At 38.5% G+C, this 22,862-nt stretch overlaps 1 protein-coding gene and 1 long non-coding RNA gene across 2 annotated transcripts in view; one reads left to right on the top strand and one right to left on the bottom strand.

Annotated features, from left to right (window-relative positions):
• LOC108733858 overlaps positions 1-22,862 on the bottom strand; it is a 217,665-nt gene that overhangs the window by 21,054 nt on the left and 173,749 nt on the right. Inside the window, exon 10 of the mRNA XM_025973485.1 lies at positions 10,157-10,291. Coding sequence (XP_025829270.1) covers positions 10,157-10,291 — 135 coding nt within the window. The remainder of the gene's footprint in view (positions 1-10,156; positions 10,292-22,862) is intronic.
• LOC108733888 lies at positions 10,476-21,372 on the top strand. The gene is made up of 2 exons (XR_001937295.1): positions 10,476-10,850; positions 19,497-21,372. It is a non-coding gene; the product is annotated as an uncharacterized LOC108733888 (long non-coding RNA).

Genomic DNA, 22,862 nt, shown 5'->3' with positions numbered 1-22,862 from the left:
AAGATCGAAATCGCGATCCGCGTCTGGCAGTTTCGACAGAATACAGACCACTTCGAATTATTTTATTCGATTAAGCTAACGTGCCTATCACGTTGAGGTTGGCTACGCCGGGATTCGTTTTCAGCAAGTAGATATGCACACAAGTGGACCTTGTTGGAGTATACGTAATCCTAAAATGTAGCATCGTGCTACAGATGGCGTTCACTGCGCCATTTGTAGTATTTTCTTCACATCGATTGTACATTCTTTGATGAGTGCTATGATACCTTCCTATTTAGTTACACTGTTACCGATTCTTGCTTGACCTTGGAAGCTTATTTCGCTGCTTCAAACTCTAAGACCCCTTTCACGTGAACGGTTAATCCGCCGACCGGCTATTTCACCGACCGGCTAAAAAAAACGGAGTTATCATGCAAGCGGCATCGACGACGATAAGAGATTTAATTTCTGATCGGTTAGCAGTGCCGTACTTTCATGCAATCTATAAGTACATGGAGCTTCTCTATATACTTGAGATTTCGTGGACTTTGAAGAATGAAATGCGAAAAGAAAATTGCACTTATGTATAAAAAGAAGTCACTTCTATGCTCGCAAACGGTTAATTTAGAAATTCGAAAAAGGTTGTTAAAGGTGTATGTTTGGAGCGCGGCGTTGTATGGGTGCGAAACATGGACAGTGGGCGTGGCGGAAAAGAAAAGGTTAGAAGCGTTCGAAATGTGGTGTTATAGGCGAATGATGAGGATAAAGTGGATAGAAAAGGTTAGAAATGAAGAGGTATTAGAAAGAATAGGAGAACAGAGGACTCTATGGAAGTCAATACGAAATAGGCGAGATAGGTTGGTAGGACACCTTCTCGGGCATGAAGGTCTAGTCAGAGACATATTAGAGGTAGAAACAGGAGTTAGGAGGGGTAGAGGTAGACATAGATTAGATTACTGTTCGCAAATAGTTAAGGATGTGGGTTGTTTTAGTTTTAGGGAAATGCGAAGACTAGCTCAGGATAGGAAAGAGTGGATGTACGTGTCCAACCAGTCTTAGGACTGACAACCTTATGATGTCAAGGATAAAAGTAGATATTAAAATAAATTTTCGACGGCGAACACACGGCGCCATTTAGGAGAATCGCATGTATTGGACGTAGGGTGTTGTATCTTTGGCTAACGAACATTCCAGATCTAAATTTAAATCAGCTGGACTTCTTTGTGTGAGGTTGTAAAAAGCAGCACGTGAACCAAATCCCAGGGCACAGGCTCGAAGCCTGTCTTCTAGCACGGGGTTCTAATTTCGGATAATTTTTGTATTGCACGTATATGTAGGTATGTTTAGTGGTGTAGTAGTAATAAACTAACACGGACTAGTGACCTACAAGCGAAGTATCCATAACTACTCAAGCAGTGTTGTTTCTTGCAAATTACTTTTAGAGAAGTGAATCGTATTGCTATGTTTAGATGCGCGAATGGAGGCAACAATATACATATGTAACTAATCGCGTAGCAGTATTTACGACTGATTTTGTAGCGCTGAGGCAAGTACAATATGTTTACCATTGCAATCCATCCATTATATCAAACCTCGAACTAAGCTATCTATAAATGTTTTCAACACTAAAATTACTGGGAGTGTATCAATATTAACATTATTATGTGTTGTTCACAAACGAAACAATTGATGAGTAGGTGATTTGTTAGTCAGGCAATACCTATACTTTGAGTTCATGAATTTCACGTTGGAGAAGATGATTTTGCAAAAGATACATGGTTCTCGGTATTGAGCCCATTTAGTTCATACCATAGCAATCGCGAAAATACCGGTTCAATTCTTGGTCCACCTCTTCTGGTCCTAGCTTTTTTTCTGTGCTTTCTTCGAATTAATTAAGTAAATAGGTACTAGAGCAGAAATAATATTCACATAATAATATTTCACTTGTGTTTGGTCTACATTTCCACCGTCTCAGATGTTTTCTCCAAGTAGGTACCAACTTTTGAATCACCTCTAAGATTCTTCACATATATGTATACATTCTCGAATTACTTTTTGCTTATTTTAAGAAAATTTCTTCTATGCCAGTGTCACACAAATTAAAATGAATTTTCTACAAAATGATAATTGATTTCCTAAACAAAAGCACAATTTCTTCTAAATGTTCTATTTCCATTAAAGAAGTAAGTATTTCACAATGATTAGAGTAAAGAGAATACTTCTATTCACTTTTCATCTTGTATAGAGAAACGTGGAAAGCACAAATATAGGGTTGTTCGGAAAGTCATTTCGTTTTTTTTGTGGAAATGAAAAACAGTTTTCGTATAATAAACAAATACTTTATTAAATTATATATTGACCGTTCTGGTCCAACACCTTTTGCCATCTTTCTGGTAGTAGCATAATTCCACGCTCATAAAATTTTTGGTCTTTGCTGGCAAAAAACTGATAGAGGAGGTTTTTGACCTCCTCATTTGAGGTGAAGGTTTTACCGTCTAAAAAATTTTGGAGTGACCGGAACAAATAATAATCCGATGGTGCCAGGTCTGGAGAATATGGTGGGTGTAGCATTGTATCCCATTCAAGCTGTAAAAGCTTTTGGCGAGTGACCAAACTTGTGTGAGGTCTCGCGTTGTCTTGGTGAAACACTACACCTTTCCTGTTGATTAGTTCTGACCTTTTCTGTTGAAGTGCATCATTCAGTTTGTCCAGCTGATGACAGTAGACTTCCGAATTAATCGTTGTGTTATCCGGTAAAAGCTCAAAAAAAACGATTCCTTTAAAATCCCACCAAACAGACAGCATCACCTTTTTTTGGTGAATATCGGCTTTGGAAATGGTTTGAGCCGGTTCATCTTTTTTGCTCCATGACCTCTTGCGTTTGACGTTGTTGTATACAACCCATTTTTCGTCCCCAGTGATGATGCGCTTCAAAAACGGATCATTTTCGTGACGTTTGAGAAGCGAATCGCAGACGTCAATGCGGCGACACAGATTTCTCTCTGTGAGAACATGGGGAACCCATACATCGAGCTTCGAGGATAATCCCAGGCCTTTCAAGTGGTCATAAACTGTTGAATTTGATAAATTTAACCTCAATCCGATCTCACGTGTTGTTATTCGCCGGTTCACATCAACTAATGCCTTTATCGCGTCTTTATCAGCTTCAACCGGCCTTCCCGAACGTGGTGCATCTTCGACATCAAAATTGCCGGATCGAAATTTAGCGAACCAGTTCTGGCACTGGCGTACTGTCAACACACCTTCTCCATACACATCAGTCAATTTCTTTCTGGCTTGAACAGCATTTTTACCCTTTCTGTAGTAAAACAGTAAGATATGTCGAAAATGCTGCTTATCGCTCTCCATATTTAAAAGGGCACCAACCAAAAACTACTGCGTAGAATTAATTGGAATTTTTCACACACAAGCCTTGCTATATGAGCTCTCAAAGCATATAAAAATTATACGGCTTAAATGTGAAGTTGGGTGCAAAAGAATACAATTAAATCCTCTGTCGGGAAAAAACGAAATGACTTTCCGAACAACCCGATAGAAAACTTTATGTTGTAATATTTCGTAGTTGATGTTTGATACTTGATACTTACCTAATGCTTTCAAGACTAACAAGAATTTCTTGTAACTTTTTACTATTGTAAGGCATAGTATATAAAAAAATCCAATTCATTTGGTAATATTTCGGCCGGTGAATTATAGCTCTGGAGCAAATTTGGGTCATCGCGAACAGAGTCCAACGCCCCTACAATCTAAGAAAACTGTAAGCGAAAAACCTTCACATTCAACCTAACTTGGCACGCTTTTTTGGGTCTTGGCTCGTGCGATAGCTTCCATTGGGATGATTAAGCTTTGATTTCCATGTCATAACCATAAACCCATGATTCGTCGCTAGTTATGACCCATTAGAGCTTTGGGTGGTCGCGGATAGAGTCCAACAGCTATTTAGCAATGTTAATGCGATGCTGTTTTTGGTCGAAATTGAGCAATTTTGGTACGAATTTCGCAGCGACCCGTCTCATTTCCCAATCATTGGCAATAATCGAATAGCAGGAGCCAATCGTTATGTTTAGGTTCTCAGCAACTTCTTTAACGGTGATTCGACGATTGGCCAATACTATTTTCTTCACTTCATCAATGTTTTTGTCTGTTGTTGACGTGCTCGGGCGTCCGGTACGCTCTTCGTCGTTCACATCTTCAAGGTAGGGTCACCACATGCCACAGACAAAATTTGGAATGCGTCCGCACACTTAATTTTGTTTTTCACACAAAATTTGATACAGATTCAGAACCCGCGGAAATTCAAAATTCGTGAAACTTTTTGAACAGACCTCTTATGTAATAAACAATTAATTTTTCTTTTATCAGATACACTGAACCAATAGTTTTCTGATGTTTCCAGTCTAAGGTAGTGTTCAATCCTTTGCATATGTTTGACTGATTGAAGTGTATTATAAAATAATTTTTAAATCATATATGCACTTAACTTTCATCAGTTTTCAACTGCAGTAATATTCTCTTACATTCATTGATATAATTGGACAATGCTATCTTGTACTTGTGTGTCTGTGTCTAGGGAAAAGTTTTCACTTTTTAAATATTGACTAAAAATAGTTATTTAAAGACATCATACAAATTTCAGTTTTTATACCTTGCCGTAACAGGGTTTATATAAAAGTGACGCATTTAAGACTCAAAATAGTACCTAAGTTGTTGAATATTTTACAGCTTTCATTATCAAGAGTAATTAGAAACTTTTTTTTATGATTTCTCGTCTGAGTAATGAATATATTATGACAAGTGGATATTCTCGCTTACGGTGTGTATCCATTTAAAAATTCATTAAACCAGCGCTTGAGGTTCTCCATATAACACAAGTTGGAATGAAAAATTCTTGAAATCTCAACGTTGGATATACATTTCCGTTAGAGGTATTATGGAGAAAAAAGGAGAAAAGGCTTTTAGTCTTATAGCAAACGACTTAATTGCAAAGGAAAAGTGTTTTCTGTTGAATAAACAGAAAAAAATATCAAGATTCATATGCAGCATGAAACACTACGAATTTCTACATACACTTGCTAGCGCCAATAATGTTGCTAAAAAAAAAACAAGGGGCAGAAGAAAGATATATCTACGTTTTCATTTTTAATATAACAAAATTGCTTTGTTTGCAATACATTATGATAGTTTGTATCACAACTCTTGTAGATGTGTATATACTTTGTCTTGAAACTGACAATTTTTTAAATTGACACCATAAAAATCATCAGCAAAAAAAATCAGGAAGGTATCAGTTCCCATAAATTTATGTTATTGTTTAAGTCTAACACTATTCAAACAGTGTATTGATAATTCAAATTACTTACCAATAAAAGACAACCACTAGAATATAAGAACAAAGGCTTTTACGAACGGAATCTATAGTAGAATGAAGATTCGGGCAATAGGGCCGTGGTCGAAGTGAACTATTCTGTCCAGACGTTTCGTCGGCTACTGCGGCTGACATCCTTAGTGGTAGTGCTGCGTTGACAACGTGAACGTAGATTATATCTCGACAGCGACTGTCAATGCAGCACTACCACTGAGGATGTCAGCCGCAGTAGCTGACGAAACGTTTGGACGGAATAGTTCACTTAGGCCTGAATCTTCATTCTACTAATCACTAGAATGAATAGGTACTACACGTTTATTTTCTTAATTTAAGTGTTATATAGAATCAATAGATCAAAATTGAAGTAAGAATAGTAAATTGGAGGTAATGTTTTTCGTACCTATAGTAATTTTATTAATAACTGCTCTGCGTGAATATAATATCTACGTGGTGTTTTCTGTCAAGTTAAGGCGTGAAAATGGATAATGACATCGTATTGGACTAATAATGGCAGAAAAGCAAGACAAATTTAAAATTGGTATAAAATATAGCATGCATATTAGAAAAGTCTTTTTATACTTCACATTCTTGTAAACAAAATGAAAAACATGACCACCATAAGCCTAGTCTAACCCAACTTTAACCGAAGGAAGTCTCTATTTGATTGCTTACATTTAGGATCATAAGTTTACGGTAAGAAAAGACCAGTAGGCAATTATACTGTGACAATTCAATGTGCACAGAAACGAGGAAGACGAGATATTCCAGATGTCACATTCTAGATCCTTTTAGAAAAGTCCAGCTTTATAAATAGTGAAGCGAAGCGATAAAGTGTGTAATATAGTAGTGAAACAGTAGCTAATTAGTAATAATAGTGTTAATTAGAGTGTAAATAATTAAATAAGTTAGCCAGTAGTTGCAAACTTATTTAATTAAGCGACAATTTGGTTCCAGAAGTGGGATTGAAAAAGGTTGAAGAGGATTGAAGAAGGAGAGGATTTTGAAGAATTCCTTTGAATATTCCACAACATCCCACCGGCCAATTTTTTAGAAGTTTCTATCGGCTATAAGAAGCCTCAACAAGTTATCTATTATAGGAGAACTCCTGAAGAAAGAAGAACGAATCTGACCTCATCGACGAATTTCATCGAATTTTCTGGAAATTCGATGGATCGTGAATAACCGTAACAAAAAGTAGAACGATTGTAATGTCAAATCCCAAGACAAAGTTTATCGCTTATAAGAGGAAGATCAAGAACTACCCAGAGCATTGTAAGAGTCAGAATAGACAACGATATAGGTGGGTTGGTGGAGGTAGTCAAACTGGACAGTCAAAACATTTTTGGTGAGACGTACGTTCGTAAGAAGTGGAACATCATCGGTACCTGTTAGAATAGCCAATTTGAAAAACTGAAAGAGCAAAAGATTTTCAAAGGTACAGAGTTAGATGCATTTAAATCATTAGCTGAAATACATCACTGTGATTGGGAAGAGGAATTGGAGACGAAATCGACATTACTTCCTGCAACTTTATCAGAACTAATGAAACGGTCACGTAACTATCTCAACAAGTACCAAGTCAAACAATTGGAAAAACTTCTTAGCCATTTTCAACATGTCTTCGCCCTCTCAGATCAACACTTCAGTAAGAGCATTTTAACATACTACTGCACGAACACCGGAGCAGTAAGGCCCAACAGACAACCAACTAGAAGAGTTCCCTGGGAGAAGTAAGATGAAGTGAACAATCTTATAACGAACATGAATAAACAAGGGGTAATCGAAACTTGATGGTTCCACAAGATTTTGTGTAGACAATAGGAAGCTGAACGATGAAACGCAAAAGAACAGTTACTGATTAATCCAAATGGACGACACACTAGACAGTCTGAATAGAACTAAATGGTTCTTTACCCTCGATTTGAAAAGTGGATAGTGGCAAGTGAAAGTGCATCCGCAGAATAAGGAGAAGACTGCTTTTGCAACTGGAAGTGGTCAATGGCAGTTTAACGTGATACCTTTTGGATTTTGCAATGCACCGAAAGACTCTTAGGCACTAAGGATTAAACTGGAAAAGTTGTTTAGCTTACCAAGACGACATCATCATACTAGGAAGAATCTTCGACGACTACGTCCGAAACCTGACTGAAGTCTTCAGGAAATTGAAGCTGTTTCATGAAATGCATCCTCTTTAGAAGAAAACTGAAATACCTAGGTCATTTCATAACACCAGAAGGAATTATTACCGACCCTGGAAAAACGGATGCCGATGTAGCCCGACTATTTCACAAGCTTACACTAGATGGAGTTTCATTCCATTTGGACCCTTGAATGCCAAAAAACATTTGAAAACTTGAAGATTACACTCTCTGGTGCCCCAGTTTTGACATACCCACAGTTCATAGAATCCTTCATTGTAGAAGCCGACGCTACTAATGTGGGACTTGGCAGTAAATTATCCCAAGTACAAGACGAAAAGGAAAACTAATCGGAAACTTTAGTAAAACACAGGGCCTCTGTGACTTCATTGGTTACAAAGTAGGAGTAATATGAAAGATTGGAGCAGACATGGGTTGCCAGTAAGGAACCTAAGACGAGAAGTAGTGGACGAAGGCAGCAGTACAACGTGGGAGCGTCATTTGAGAGAATCGCAGTCTACGTAGCAGGTCTATTTCCAATGATAGACTCTGGTAGCAGATACTTCTTGGTCGTCATGGATTACTTTAGCAATGCTATACCGAATCAAGAAGCACATATCCATTATATCCATAGTCTGATGGAATGTTTGAACAATTTAACGCTACTCTAGAGACCAATTAGTCAATGACTACCAAACTGATCGGGACCAACGTATACCCCTATTCTAGGCATCCACACCATCCATGAGACAACTGGAAGAACTTCGGTCAGCATTTTATTTGGGGTATAACTCAGACAGACAATGTTTGGTCGCTCTGGAGACTCGATGTCTACAGATGAATGCATGCCCAAACTAAAGGAACGACTAGAAGTCATCCATAATGCTGTGAGTACGAAGCTGCAATTTGAAAGCAACCGCATAAAAACCAGATACGATCAACGAGCCAACTCTGTTGGGTTTAATGAGGATGACAGAGTGTGGATATATTAAGACAGAAGCGACGTCCGAAACTACAATAAGCCGAACACCATTACTCAACACAATCTATCGAATTCGGAAGGGTCCTTGGCAAAAATAAAGATCGTTCATCTTGATCGGCTTGCTCTCTACAGAGTATGGAGGGTAGAGGTAAGAAGAACTATTTCATATCGGGGAATGTTGAGAAAGTGTCCAGCTATAAGCAGTAAGTAACAATTCAAAAACCCTCCAAAATGGTGCGGTGCTAGCGTAGACAAAAGGTATAGTATGACTGTAGGAGTTGTTGAGGGATTGAAGTATGCCGAGTTAGAAAATTTAATATTTTTAGTGACTAGTATACCAAACCTCAATTATTTACGTATTCCAAAGTAATTTTGTCCTGGTTTATTTTTTTATCCAATTCTAGTAACTTTATTTGAAATTTACCTTGTTGCTATTGTGACGTCACCCTACTTTAACGCAGCTTGATGGACACTTTTTCACTACAGAGATAGTACTCCTTACCTCTACCCTCTATACTACAGAGGCGACTTCTCTAACCAGGACGATCAGTAAAATATTAATTAATAGTAGTGATGTTGATTAAAGAGAAAATTATTAAATAAATTAGCCAATAAGTAGTTAGAAAACTGCTTCATTATGTGACAATAAATATTCGGCGCAACATATGCACTCAGTATCTAGGTGGTTCATATATGTCTTTCAACGAGTAACTCCACACGCTACTAAACGATAGTGGTACTTAACGAAAATTAAAATTTGCCTCCTTTCAGGAATCGTGGGTATGGGTGAGTGGTGGTTCGGGTAAGAAAGACGAGACGAACGAAATGAAGTCAGAGGAAAATGAAACGTTATCTGTGAAATATTACAGCCCTAACATTTGCCTAAGCGATCCAAGGAAACCACAAAAAAACTTGGACCAAGTCAGATGGACGAGGAATCGAACCGGCGTCCTCCCGAATGCTAAGCAATGGTCTAAACCTCTAAGTCATTAAGCTTTACAGCTATTTATATTACATTTATTTACATGAATGACGTTTTAGCACAATAGACTTGTGTCCGTAAATGTTTGACCTAGTTGATTTAGCGGTGCTAGCACATCACTTATAGTTGTTGAATCAAAAAACTTTTAATTTATAATAACAATATACCGAGCGTTCCCACATATCACTATTCAAGTCCATAAAAAATACGTAAGTAACTGCGTTCTTCATTAGTGAATATCACTAATTACAATTGTTAATTATCATAAATAATGGCCACCTTTCGAGTGTATTGTGAGCATATAAGTGTAACACATAAAGAGCACACAAAGAAATATTCCTTCTGACAGACGGTCCAACGAAAGTTCTAGTAATGGTGTAACATTTTCACAACATTAATTAACTTTAAATGGTAATTATTGCGTTTAATGATTTTTTTTTCAATATTTGATTTACTGTTTTAATTTAAATATTATTGCACATACATGACAATTAAAAAAATGAATGATCTTTGAGACGAGATGAACATAATTAAGTATTTCTCAATATTCAGAATGCACCTGTTAAAAATCGAAAGGAAGAAAGTAAAAGTAGATATTGATCGGTTTAATCCACATAAGAAAGGAAAACAAAACCAAGGCAACGTACAAGGTGCTGAAGAGGTTGTTGAAAAAGTTTATCGCTACTCACCCTTGAATGCCTGTAATCGTAATCCCTAGGATCTCGGCAAGAAGGACTGTCTAGGTCGCTTCTGTACACGAGTTCGTCGAATCTCGCTCGATCTTCGACTGCTACTATTTCACGTAGCTCAATCATCAAAGTAAACTGAAAAAAAAATAAACAAATCATTTGTAAATAAATAAAAATAAAAAAAGGATGCTATTTAGCATTTATTTATGTAATACTCCTATATATAGCCAGTTGGTATAGGAAACAATTCTCTGCTATTACGGTGTATTTATTTATGTAGATATAGGTAATATAATAATTTTATTAACAAGAGATCGGACCAAGTAGATCTCACAATATCATTAGTAAATAGAAAACCCAGGTCCGTAGCTACGTCATCACTTCGGAATGTACCGAGGATACCTGAGCTATGGCGAAGGGGTAATTTGCACGATGGGCGTTGCCTATTTTGTGCTGATTGTATTTAAACAACGAAAAAGCAAATTTTTGGCACGCACTCGAGCTCGAACCATTCGAGCTTCTATACGTACTTGCGACCAGCAACATTCTCTACCGTCTTCTTACCAGCTACCGCAGCCGACGAACACAACAACCGACAGTTATCACTGCCTATATAGCGACGACATATTAAACCAGGTGGTTTAATATTCATCAATATCTACAAGTTTTCAACAATTGCCCAGCCGTTTTTTAGGTAAGTTTAACCAATTTAAAATATTACTAACCAACAGTTCTCTGGGACGGAGTACGCAAAGTACCTCTGGACCCTTTCAACCCCCCACCAATTAAACTAACAATAAAAACCTAACATTTTCTTGCTTTGTACCATATACAATACGTCTCATAGGAGTAGGTAAACTTCTTTAGCCAACCATTTCAAAATGGCTACCCCCAAGAGCCCCGCACTCTTGCGGAAATTATGCCCTTGGCGAGCGAGCTGCAGTCGAAGCTCGCCATAATCAACGAATTCTTGTGACAACACTCCGAAAGTTCCCCATCTTCCCAATGTGCGAGGACGTCGTGCCTTCTTCTGCTACCTGGGCTGAATTGTCCGATTCAGACTCTCCTCCGACTGCCGCTGACGGCTTCACAGAAGTCGAGAAGCGGCGTAACAAGCGCCGAAGACGTGCTACTTTTCTGTCTTCGGCATCCTCAACGTCCTCTGATTCTGAGGCAGAGACCGGCGCAACTAGCCAAAACTCCAAGGCCCCTCCACCCATCGAAATCAGCCAAAAGTCCCTTTGGCCGAAAATTCTTCGCGCCATGGACAACCACGGCATCGTCACACGTCGGGTCATAAACACTAAAGATTCTGTAAGAGTCTACCCGAACTCCGTTGACGATTTTCGTCGACTCTCGTCGTTCCTCGACGAATCCAAAGTTGAGTTTGGTACAAACCAACTGAAACAAGACCGCGATCTCCATGTTGTCCTTCGTGGAGTTTGCGAAGACATCTCCACAGACGATGTCAAAGCCAAACTTGTTCACAAAGGCTTCGACATCCGCGGCGTCCACCGAATATCCAATGGTGGAAAAATCTGGCCCTTGGTGCCCGTTCGTCTGGACAGATCATCCCCGAAGTCCATGTCTATCTTCAAACTTAGCAAGGTCTGCGGGCTCAGCGTAAAAGTTGAGCCAAAAAGAGCCACAAAAGACATCCCCCAATGCCGCCGTTGTTTGAAGTTCTTCCAACACACAAAAGTCAGTGCAACCAGCGCCCCGTCAAATAGCCATCCCCGGAAGGACCCTCCCCAAAAATCTTACGCCAGGGCAGTGACAGCAGTTCCCTCCCTTCTCCTTCAAAAACGCAATGCGTCCCCAAACACACCTGCAGCTTCTTCTCTTGAACAAAGGATCCAGGCCATCGTTCAAACGATGGTAGCAAGTCTGGTCACCGTCCTTCAAACGTCCACCAATAAGTAATACAGCCCACCCAGACAATCTTCGCATAGTTACCTGGAATGCGCAAAGCATTAGAGGTAAATTGACTGAACTCGAGCACTTCCTCGAGGATAAGTCAATCGTTGTTGCCTGCATCACCGAAACTCATCTGTCCGAAAAAATCAAACTTTTCGCCCCAAACTTCTCATCCTACAGAAGGGACCGTGAAAACCGCAGTGCCGGCGGTGTCGCCAGTATTGTTAGGAATTCTTTAAGGCGCAGGCCTATCTCATTGGCCACAAACTCATTAGAAACAGTCGTCATCGAAGTTTCGCTAACTTCCGGTCCTCTTAAGATTATCTCTCTCTCTACTCACCACCTACGGACAGAGACCTTTCTGTACTCCCCCTTCTACTCCCCCCAGGCGTTCCAACTATCGTCGCCGGCGATTTTAACGCGAAACTTCGGGTTGTCGACAAACCAATAGTAAAAGCACCTCCCTTCTTGCCAAAATTCTTCACTTCAACCTCACAGTTGAAGCACCCCCTGACCTCACGTTCCTCCCCGCCCCCCACAATCGATTCCCTGACATCTTTGACATTTTTGTCACAAAAAATGTTACATCTTCCACCGACCCTATCGTAATTGACGCACTAAGTTCGGATCACCTTCCAACCCTGATTGAAGTCGGCCGCCCAATCAACAACCCCCTAAACGCAATCACGTCACTAGATTGGCTACACCTCTGTTACACCTTCGAAACATCTTCATTCGCACAATAGCGGAACTTGACGAAGCTGTGAATCTCCTTTCAAACGAGATTACCAGCGCTATCTACCACCTCCCGCCCCACGCTCACCAAAGACAGAACCCTCCCCGCAGATATTTTTGACCTCCTTAAGAGGAAAAACAAGGCCCGACGTCTGTGGAATAGACACCACATGTCCGCACACCGTGCAGAAGTAAACGCCCTTCAACGAGAGCTAGATACTCACTCTCACTGAATTCCGCAACGCATTCTTCGATGGTTATATCGCTCAGGCAGAAACACACCCCCGAAGCACTTGGAAAGTGATCCGTTCTCTTCGTAACAGAGCTCTTCATCTTCCGCCACTAAAACAGAACGGCTCTACCTATTCTTCAGACGAAGAAAAAGCTGCAATCTTCGCAGACTCATTATGTCTGTAGTGCTCTCCACTACCTGGTCCAGCGGACCTTGCCGACTTTCACGAGCATACCAAAGCCGTCTCCCAGAACTTCGTTCCCCTAATTTCCGACTTCAGACACACTACACCCCATGAAATCTCCCTTACTATCCGTTCTCTGAAAAAGAGGAAAGCCCCTGGCGCTGATGGAATTCAAAACGGAGTCCTCAAAGTCTTGCCGTCAAAGCACATAACTGCACTCTGCAACATCACAAACGCCATCATGCGGCTGCACCACTTCCCTTTGGTCTCGAAGGAAGCGACTGTCATCTGTCTCCCCAAAAAAAGGAAGCCCCTCAGTTCTCCCTCAACCTACTTTTCGATCGGCTCTTCTCCCCGATCATCAACACGGCTTCTGCAGGCATCACGTCACCGAACACCAACTTCTTCGTGTATTTGAATATATTTCCGACAACCTTAATAAGCGGCATCACACCTCCATACTTCTTCTTGACGTCCAACAAGCATTCGACCGAGTCTGGCACGAAGGTCTCATCTCAAAACTCATCGCCTTTATCATTCCACATTTTCTAGTTGGAATTGTCAGGTCCTTTCTCACAGGCAGAAGCCTTCGGGTCTGCGTCGGCTCTGTTCTCTCTGCCAGTAAACCCGTCACTGCCGGTGTCCAACAAGGCTCCAAACTATCACCTATTCTATTTAACCTGTTCTGTGCGGACATGCCCTCCGACACTTCTATTTTGACAGCTCTCTACGAGGACGACATTGCCCGTATAAACTCCGCCCAAACCATTCTCCAATGCACAGGGAGAATTGATAAGTTTCTGCCCCTGCTCCTAAACTGGTACCGAAAATGGAAACTTTCCATTAACAACCGCCCCGTCAAGTGGACCAAGTCTGTCACCTACCTAGGCGTCGTTTTAGACAGGACCCTAAACTGGCGGCCCTACATAGCAACTACCCGTAACAAGGCAATGTGCATTCGTGCGTTTAACGCAATAATCAGGAGCATTTGCTCCTACGCCATTTCGGTCTGGGGCTGCACCCTTCCTCACCGCCTGAAACCTCTTCAAGGCACCTACATGCGGATCCTTCGTTCCGCACTAAACTATCCCTGATTCGTCAGAAACACCCAGATTCTGAAAGAAACCGGTTTACCTTCTCTTCCTGTGGCTGCATCTCATTCGCAGCAAATCTCCGGGACTCAGTGGCAGGCCACGCAAACCCCACAATTTCGACACTCTAACTTCGCTCCGAAGCCAAACGACCGTTTCCGAAGGCCCTGTCACCTTCTACAATGAGCTCACTCCTAGCTTCGCTTTTTAGCGCGAGTATCCATCCCCGAGGTGGACCACCTACTCCGACAGTTCTCCCCCCCCCCCGAATCTTCCCCACGCTTAACAAATTTCTCTTCTCATTCCTCTCCCAAATCCCAACCCTCCATTCCTTTCCCGGGGATGAGTAACCCTCAGGGTTTATCTCCCCACTCGAGGTGGGGTTTTAGTCGGTAAAAATCCAACACTACCTCCCTTCAGGGGATGTCTTTTGAAAATTTCGCCTCCTCGAGAATAATCTAATAAAATAAAAAAAATTTTTGGCATTCGATATTCGATCTACCAAGCAAAATCAATTAAAATCTTACAGTGCAATCAACAACGATCCAAACTGTTATTCGATTATCAAACCAACAACAATTCAAATTCAAGCAAATAGTTAGTAAGTCATATCATATTGTACAAAATAGAAAAACAAATAAAAAGGTGATATATTCTTCAAGAACAAAAAAAATTCGAAAGCATATATGTTAGAGGAGGGTGGAATTTATGTTGGCGAAGGGTGGAATTTCCTTGTTCGTATCCTGATTACATAAGGGCCATCTGGAAACGCACGCATAGACGCAAGATACACTTGCGCAACAGGCACTTATCCTGCACCCTGCAGGGGCAATGTGGGATAGTCAGTCGTAGAAGTACGGATATAAAAACTTGTATCTGCTAAGTGTAAACGGAGTAGAAATAAATTGTTAAAATTGAGTGTTGTTATTAGTTAATAGTTAGTGGTCTTAAAATCAACAACAACAGTATTTTTACATATATGGGGCAGTAATTGAATACTGCAACACTTTGTTTACATTTTGTGTTCATGCCAAGTCAAATAACAAGAAGTATTAATTTTAATTTTTGACCCCTGAAAATATACATCAAATTTTGATATTCAACGGTCAGAAAATCTAATATAAATTTGGAAACAATGTCGGATGGCTAATCCAAAATTATAGGTTATCTAATGACAGCTTGAATAAAATTTTATTGTAACATTCATTAAATAATTCGTAAAACGTCACTGCTTATGGATCCTTTTGAAGCATCTAATATAGTTATAGGAACATCAATGAGAGCTGACGAGTGCGTCCCGCAAAAAGGCATCATATTGCAATAAATACATATACTCGACTAACGGCGTAAGGTGAAAACTTCGTGTTTGTCAATATAGTAACTTATTTAGTTTAATTTTTACAAAAATTAGCGTTGTCTGTGTTTTATGCTACTTATAAAAGCAGAAATGAAGTAAATATTTCCGTGAACCTACATGGGTGTCAGCAGTAGTTCCTCATCATCATCATAAGGTCGTCAGTCCTAATACTGGTTGGACACGCATGTCCACTCTTTCCTATCCTGAGCTAATCTTTGCATTTCCCTAGAACTAGAACAACCCACATCGTTAACTATTTGCGAATAGTAATTTAATCTAGGTCTACCTCTACTCCTCTTAACTCCTGTTTCTGCCTCTCTCTAGATCTTCATGCCTGAGAAGGTGTCCTACCAACCTATCTACCCTATTTTGTATTAACTTCCATAAAGGATTAATGATGAAGCTCGTTTTTTCATACGATAAATTCATTTATTTTTATTATTATTATTCAAATTTATCGAATTATACACACGCAGCCTTGAAAAAAAAAAAGAACAGTACGCTCGAGGGGAACAGGGAGACATTCTCGAGATTTGATCGGGAACCATACAAAATACAGTATTTTTTGACAGATGTACTTAAATTAAAATCTTTTATTAGTGATAAATCATTAACAATATTTATTTTAATTGGCAGTAACCCGCCCCTTCTCTAAGTCGATGTTCTGTAAATAACCATTACGTAATTCCCGTAATTCAACCAGGTTCAATTTTTCAATTCCTATAAAAATCCTACAGAAAAAAGCACTTCATTTTCCTCAATTTTCCAATTTTTAGGACAACTTCCAATTTTTACTTCCTTTAAAACCTTATTCGGACTACAATAAACATTTAAAAAAAATCAGCCAAATCGATCCAACCGTTCTTAAGTCAAGCGAAACAGCTTTAAATTTTTATTTATAAATGTCAAAAAACTTATTCAACTGCTTCCGCATTTCTCATTTTATGAGATAAATTAACTCCACTATTTACACTACTACGAGAACAACTTTTTTAATTGGTACTTACTGAAGTAGTTGAAAGTTAAAAGCTTAAAAAAGATCAAAAACTGGAAATCGACCAAACACAAACAACATAAATGTCAAACGGCAAATGTAGCGGAATACTTGCAGTTTGCTCCGTAAAGTTGCCAACAAAATTGGTCATTACGCATTATTACCGCTAAGTTTCAATTTCAGTATAAATGATCGTTTGGCGGAACCATTTTTATCATAGATCAAGTGCAACGGTTTTGTGCGTGATGGCAAAAAATACAAAACCTTCTTGCTCTAGTAAACCTGTTAGTGTTTCTTTTTTAGCCAATTTGTGGTCCAAATCCAATCCTCGCCTCCTAACCGCAAACAGCCCTTTGGTAGTTTACTTTTAACCCAATCAATAGAGGCAAGGAGTCCCCAAAAATGTTAACAGGAAATAAAGAATATGGTCGTATATAGAAACATAGCGTTTTTTTCCAATGAATTCGCGATGTCTGGGATATGTTAAAAAATTCGTAATGTCGAAAAGAAAAAGGTTTTTGACAAAAAAGAAAACTAAAGCTCCTAGAGGAAGCTTTTTTTTAATTCGCTTCAATTTTTAGTGTCTTCATTTATGGACACTTTGAACTATAGAATCCTTGCTACTCTTTTTTACCGTGAAAGTACTACAACTCTTAAGGTTTTTATGAGATACGTACGATTCCCATTTGGAAGTAATTGTATCCCGAAAAGGGAACGGGTGTCGTTTGAGTATCTCGTCAACGACAATCGGTCAACGAATTTTGTTTAAATTTTCTTGTGCTCGTCCCGTGAACTTTCGCATGCTGTAGTACAGTTTCGTAGAACATTGTAACGCCGTCGCAAATTATTTTATTCTGGGGTAAGTATAATTAATATTTTTTTATTGATTTTTATTAAAATACAGGTTAAAAATAAATGTCGAAAAGCTTCTTTCTTTGTAGATCTAATTTTCCAGTCAGTATGAACCCAAATTTTTCTTTTCTTCGAATTTTTACTTCTACAATTTTCCTCTGATTCTAAAGCTAACGGTACTACAACTAAATCTGTATTTGTGAAATTCGAAAAAATATTCGGACTTTCAGACGTACCAAAGTATATATCACAATACAGTAAGAGCCCTTTATTCGCGGGGTATACGTTCCATAAATATGCCGCGAATACAGAAACCGAGAACATGGAATGGTAATTAGTATGGAATCATAGAGGATACGTTCTAAGGTTCCAAAATAAAACGAATATGTATCAAAATAAAATCCATGTATTGATAAATTCGCATTAAAAATTAATCGTTAATATCAACTTTTGGCAAGAGTTTAAAAAATTTATTGATTTTTTCTTGTTTTGAATTTTGAAATTAGTCCACTCGGTTACATCTTTTATAAAATTCCCCTCGGCACGAGCCAACAGTATTTAAAAGAAGCCGATACGTTGAAAAATAACACCGAATCCTTTTCTGTTTACTCAGTTATATCTTTTATAAAAGCTGCCTCGGCTCGTACCAACAGTACATACTTAAAAGATGTCGATTCATTAAAGGGATTGAGTAGTACACGCGCTGTAGAGTAAAAAACATGCTTATCAGTTCTAGATATCATGAGTTTAATGTTTGGAACAGAGGTTTGAAATTTTATAGTAAGATAGTTAAAGCTTTGTTCTAAAGCCTGTCGAAGGCCATTTTTTAATTTCTATTGAAAATACGTGTCCTACAAGAAGCATCAAAATTAAGCACTTGTAAAATCTTTTAATGACTATATTATTGAAAACCAAAAACGTACCGAGTTAGTGTGAACCTTTGCCTGTTACTATACAAAAAATCACATATTTATCTCGCAGCGTTAAATCACAATGTTTAGAATAGAAACCCATGTTCTCGAAAAAATTCACACTAGGCACGAGCGGTCTATTGCAATCAATCCCCTTAATAAATGACACCGAATCCTTTTCTGTTTACTGATTGCAACCGCGAATAATGAAATTTTCAACCGCGAACACTGGAAATAATAAAAACGCGAATAAGGGAACGTGAATAAGGAACTTTTACTGTAATTAAGAGGAAACGTAGCTCGTTACGGTGTGACTTCGACGTCTACGGAACGAGAAACATACCTATCTCGTACGAAACTCTGTCGCACACGGCCCGTACTCGTCTCGTCAACATGTGCCCAAACCTTTAAAGATAAAAATAAGCCCAAAATGCTTTCCGTCGGACCTTCCCTCGAGATAGAGGAACCGATTTTCGAAAGTACCTTTTTTTCGAAAAAGCTGAATATTTCGAAAAATTTTTTAAATAATATTTAATTTCCAATAAACATACCTTTTGTCTTGTTAAAGGCTACATTTGCTTCAAGTAGCAATTTAAAAAACGGTAAATTGAGTTTCGCTGGTTTTTTCGATAGGTATATCTCGAAAAGTGATACACCGATCGATAGCAAAAGAATTAATCGATAGATCTTTTTAATATCTACAACTTTCTTATTTTACTTTTATCTCTAGGAGCTTTAGTTTTCCTTTTTTGGAAAAAACCGTTTTTGTCGACTTTACAAATTTTTTAGAATATCCTAGACATCGCGAATACATTGGAAAAAATTCTTACAATTTTCAGTTCTATACCACCATATTTTTATTTCCTGTTAGCATTTTCGGGAAATTTAACATTGGGCAGTTCCCTATTGATTAGACTATTTCGAATATTCGAGAGTATTCTACCGTTCCAATGTTGACCAACAGCTGCATCCATCATGCCGTTCCCGCTAAAAAGGGCCTTAATTACTCCTAGAACGACCTGTTTTTTTGAGTTGGTAGATCCTCTAACGCGCACGCTTCATTTTAGGTCACCGTGATCCCGTTCCCGAATAAAAGCAATTCAAAGTTGGGTGTCAAACTTCAGACGAGCAGATTTTGCATTAAAAAAGAAAACCTACCGGTCGACCTAGGATTGCAACAAAACCGGACAATGTGGTATCTGTGAGAACTTCGATTAAACAATGTTCACGCCCCTCTGCAAGGAAACACGCGGCTCCCCTGATCAAAGTTTTCGGAGAATTCGGTACCGAAACTTCAAAATGCACCCTGCAAAGTTGTATTTACACATGAACTGTTTGAATGAGATTGGGAAACTCGTACAACTTTGTGTCAATAACTTCGGGACATTCCCCTTACTGAAGTTGTTCTCTTTACGGACGAGGCACATTTACATCCCTCAAGCGCAGTGAATAAACAAAATTCCGTTACTAGTTTGAAAATAATCCTCGGAAAATCCATCAACGACTACTCCACATTCCTGGGGTTACAGTGCGGTGTATGTTTTTAGTTAGATGTGGTGGGGTCCGTAATTTTTTTAAGAGGATCATGTTACTGCAACGATGACCTCTCTAATTGGTATTGCGCAATGCTACATAATTTTCTCTAGTCTAGATTCGGTAATCTTTTCGGTGACATGGGTAACTACATGTGTGGTTTCAACAGGATGGTGCAACAGCGCACACATTCTGTTATTTACCCAGCATTATATAAGAAATGTTTTCTGGACATGTTGTCTCTTTACCTGGTAACATCGGGTGGGTACCGCGCTCACCAGATTCGACAGAGAGTATTCTGAGAAATGGAACATTAAACTCAGCATCTCATTGATCTCACTCCCCGCCACGTATCAATTTAATCTGTAGATGCAACTTCCTGTTTTTTAATGGTCCATACGACAAACAGAACAATGCGTCGCCGGTGGAGATCCTGTGGAGGTTATCGTACCCTTAATGCACGTACACTTCCCAATCTCTACCCTGTCTGCAACTCCCAGGGCATTTCGCATGCCGTTTTCGGCAGTAAAAACTTTATCGTAATCGATTGTACTATAGTTTTCATGCATATTCCATTGCCATAACTCGTTCTGATTTATTTGAATTTTCTTTTGGTCTCCAAAATAGATTCCTGACCCTCAAAAAACATTTTCTTGTTCGTGTCACTCTCCTTTTATTGTAAGTTTAAATGTGTCAATGACTTGAGTGGCCAATTAATTCACAACATGGTTCAAAGAAATCGCTCCCAATCATTTCCAAAAAACTGGCTCATTTCAATACAAGAAAAGCGTGTAATACCGAAAACTCCTCGCTATGTATCATGTAGCTAAATATTTCTAACGTTAGAAATTCGGAAATTAATCATATTTACCACTCTCACTGTAAAAATCACACGGTTAGGCAGCTTAATAAATCCGGAATTTATTTCTCGTTACTACCGACGTTCGTCACCTCATTACATGTCACGAAGTTGTAGATTGCCTTTCACAGGTGGATTTTATTTCTACCGCAACGTAACTTGACTTTACTGCATTTTGCTGCTTGCAGTACGCTGGTTCCAAATTCTATACTTGCTTTCTCGTCAAGTTGTAGTGCGACACTTCCTTTGACACTCTCAGTCTTTACAACAACATTCATTTGGTGCATCTTTGATAGGATTCACTCGGATAGACACATGAGTTATGGTGTCGCCTCCTAACCACAAACTGTTAGAATACAACGATTTCATAATATGTAATGTAAGTTCGTAGATTAATAAATCAAGTATTTTATGTTGCTTATTGTTAGATTAAGAAAACAAGCCGTGATTTGTATTAACCAAAGTTTATGTTTCGTCTAGTTCAAATCCTGTTCGGAAAGTAGTTGTAAGAAAGACGTTGTAAAAGAAAGATTGTCAGTAAAAGAACATTGGTGAAAATTGTAACTCACTATTGTTTAAATATTCAAGCTAAATAAAATTTACTTTACTTCAATAATCAACTGGTTTTTTCATAATTGAAATAAATAAATCGAAAACAAACAAAGGTTTGCTAGCTTTTTATAAAACATTCGGGATTACTCTATCATATGTCATCATTTTATAAAATGAAATTCTCGAATATATAAACAGTCAAATACAACCGTGCCATAAACAAACAGTTATGCGCAACAAGCACTTAACTTCAATACAACAATTGCGTTAAATTTCAGTTAGTTAGGTATAGGTACTTCCTACGGACTTTACCTACAGTTATGTTGTTTTAGCACCTTTTTCAAAAATAATCTGATTATTACACTAGTTATCATTTACTGTTCGTTTCAAGAAGTTAGAGATATGCCCCTTCCCTTCATTAGGACGCTCATTTCTCCACCGATCATCGAGCGAGAACTAGACAAAAGTGTACAGTACCATTTGCAAAATTATTTAAACTGCCTCGTTAAAATTTAAGAATATGCTTTATTTAAAAGCATATTTAGCCAAAAATAATAACAAGTGAATTAACTTAACGTTCTACACACCTATAAAACTTTTACTTTGTTTTCTATTGTTAATTTATATACATTTTTGCTTTAAGAAATTACTAAACATTTTCGTCTAGTACTGTATAGTTTTAGCCGATCTCCTAAGACCGCCCATTGAGGCTCTGCTCGTTCAAGCTTGTTCCAACTATTTCTGTCTTGCTCGCGCCTAGTGTGTATTCTTTCTATATTCGCGCAGATTTCTTCAAGGTCACAATTCTAACAAATTGAAATAGACTGTATATATGTTTTTTAACATTTTAGATTTATGATTTCTGCTTTAAATTCGTAGCAATAATACAGTAAATTCTTTTCGCATAGAGGGTTTTTCTGAAATAAGTAGCATGCTTTGGCGGGTGTTAACTAGAAGCAATAGGGAATCGCATAATTAGTAAAGCAGTATGGTTACGGTGCTAACAAAAGAAAACCAAAAGAAGTTACAATCCGAAGCCGATCCTGTGCATGAATTGACAACGTACAGAAACATTGAACAATCAAGCAGCTATCGATGGAGAATATAAAAAGTAACGGTTGTGGAACAACTAATAAAGTAAATATTAGCAGAAAATACACGTCGATGTGGTAATAAGAACACAAAAGAAAGAAAAAATTAACGTTAGGTAACCATTAGGTATTGCCAAAGAGTGTTGCCTTTTTAATGAGTGTTATATCCCTCCATTACAAAATTTTTTTACGACACCAGTAAACACACATACACATACCTAGGTGCACTAGAAAAATAGTTCGAAATTGAAACCTCTTGTTAAAAGAAACACGCACTGTTTCATACAACCCCATAAAAATCCACTGGCCTATGATACTTTAGGTGAGATAAGGTCAAATAACACAATGAAACAAATGAAACAAATGAAATCAAACGGGACTAACAACTTAACAATATA

This window comes from Agrilus planipennis, unplaced genomic scaffold, assembly GCF_000699045.2.
Source record: "Agrilus planipennis isolate EAB-ADULT unplaced genomic scaffold, Apla_2.0 scaffold85, whole genome shotgun sequence".
Lineage (NCBI taxonomy): Eukaryota > Metazoa > Arthropoda > Insecta > Coleoptera > Buprestidae > Agrilus > Agrilus planipennis.
Note: the sequence above shows the minus strand (reverse complement) of the source record. Positions and strands in the feature narration are given on the sequence as shown.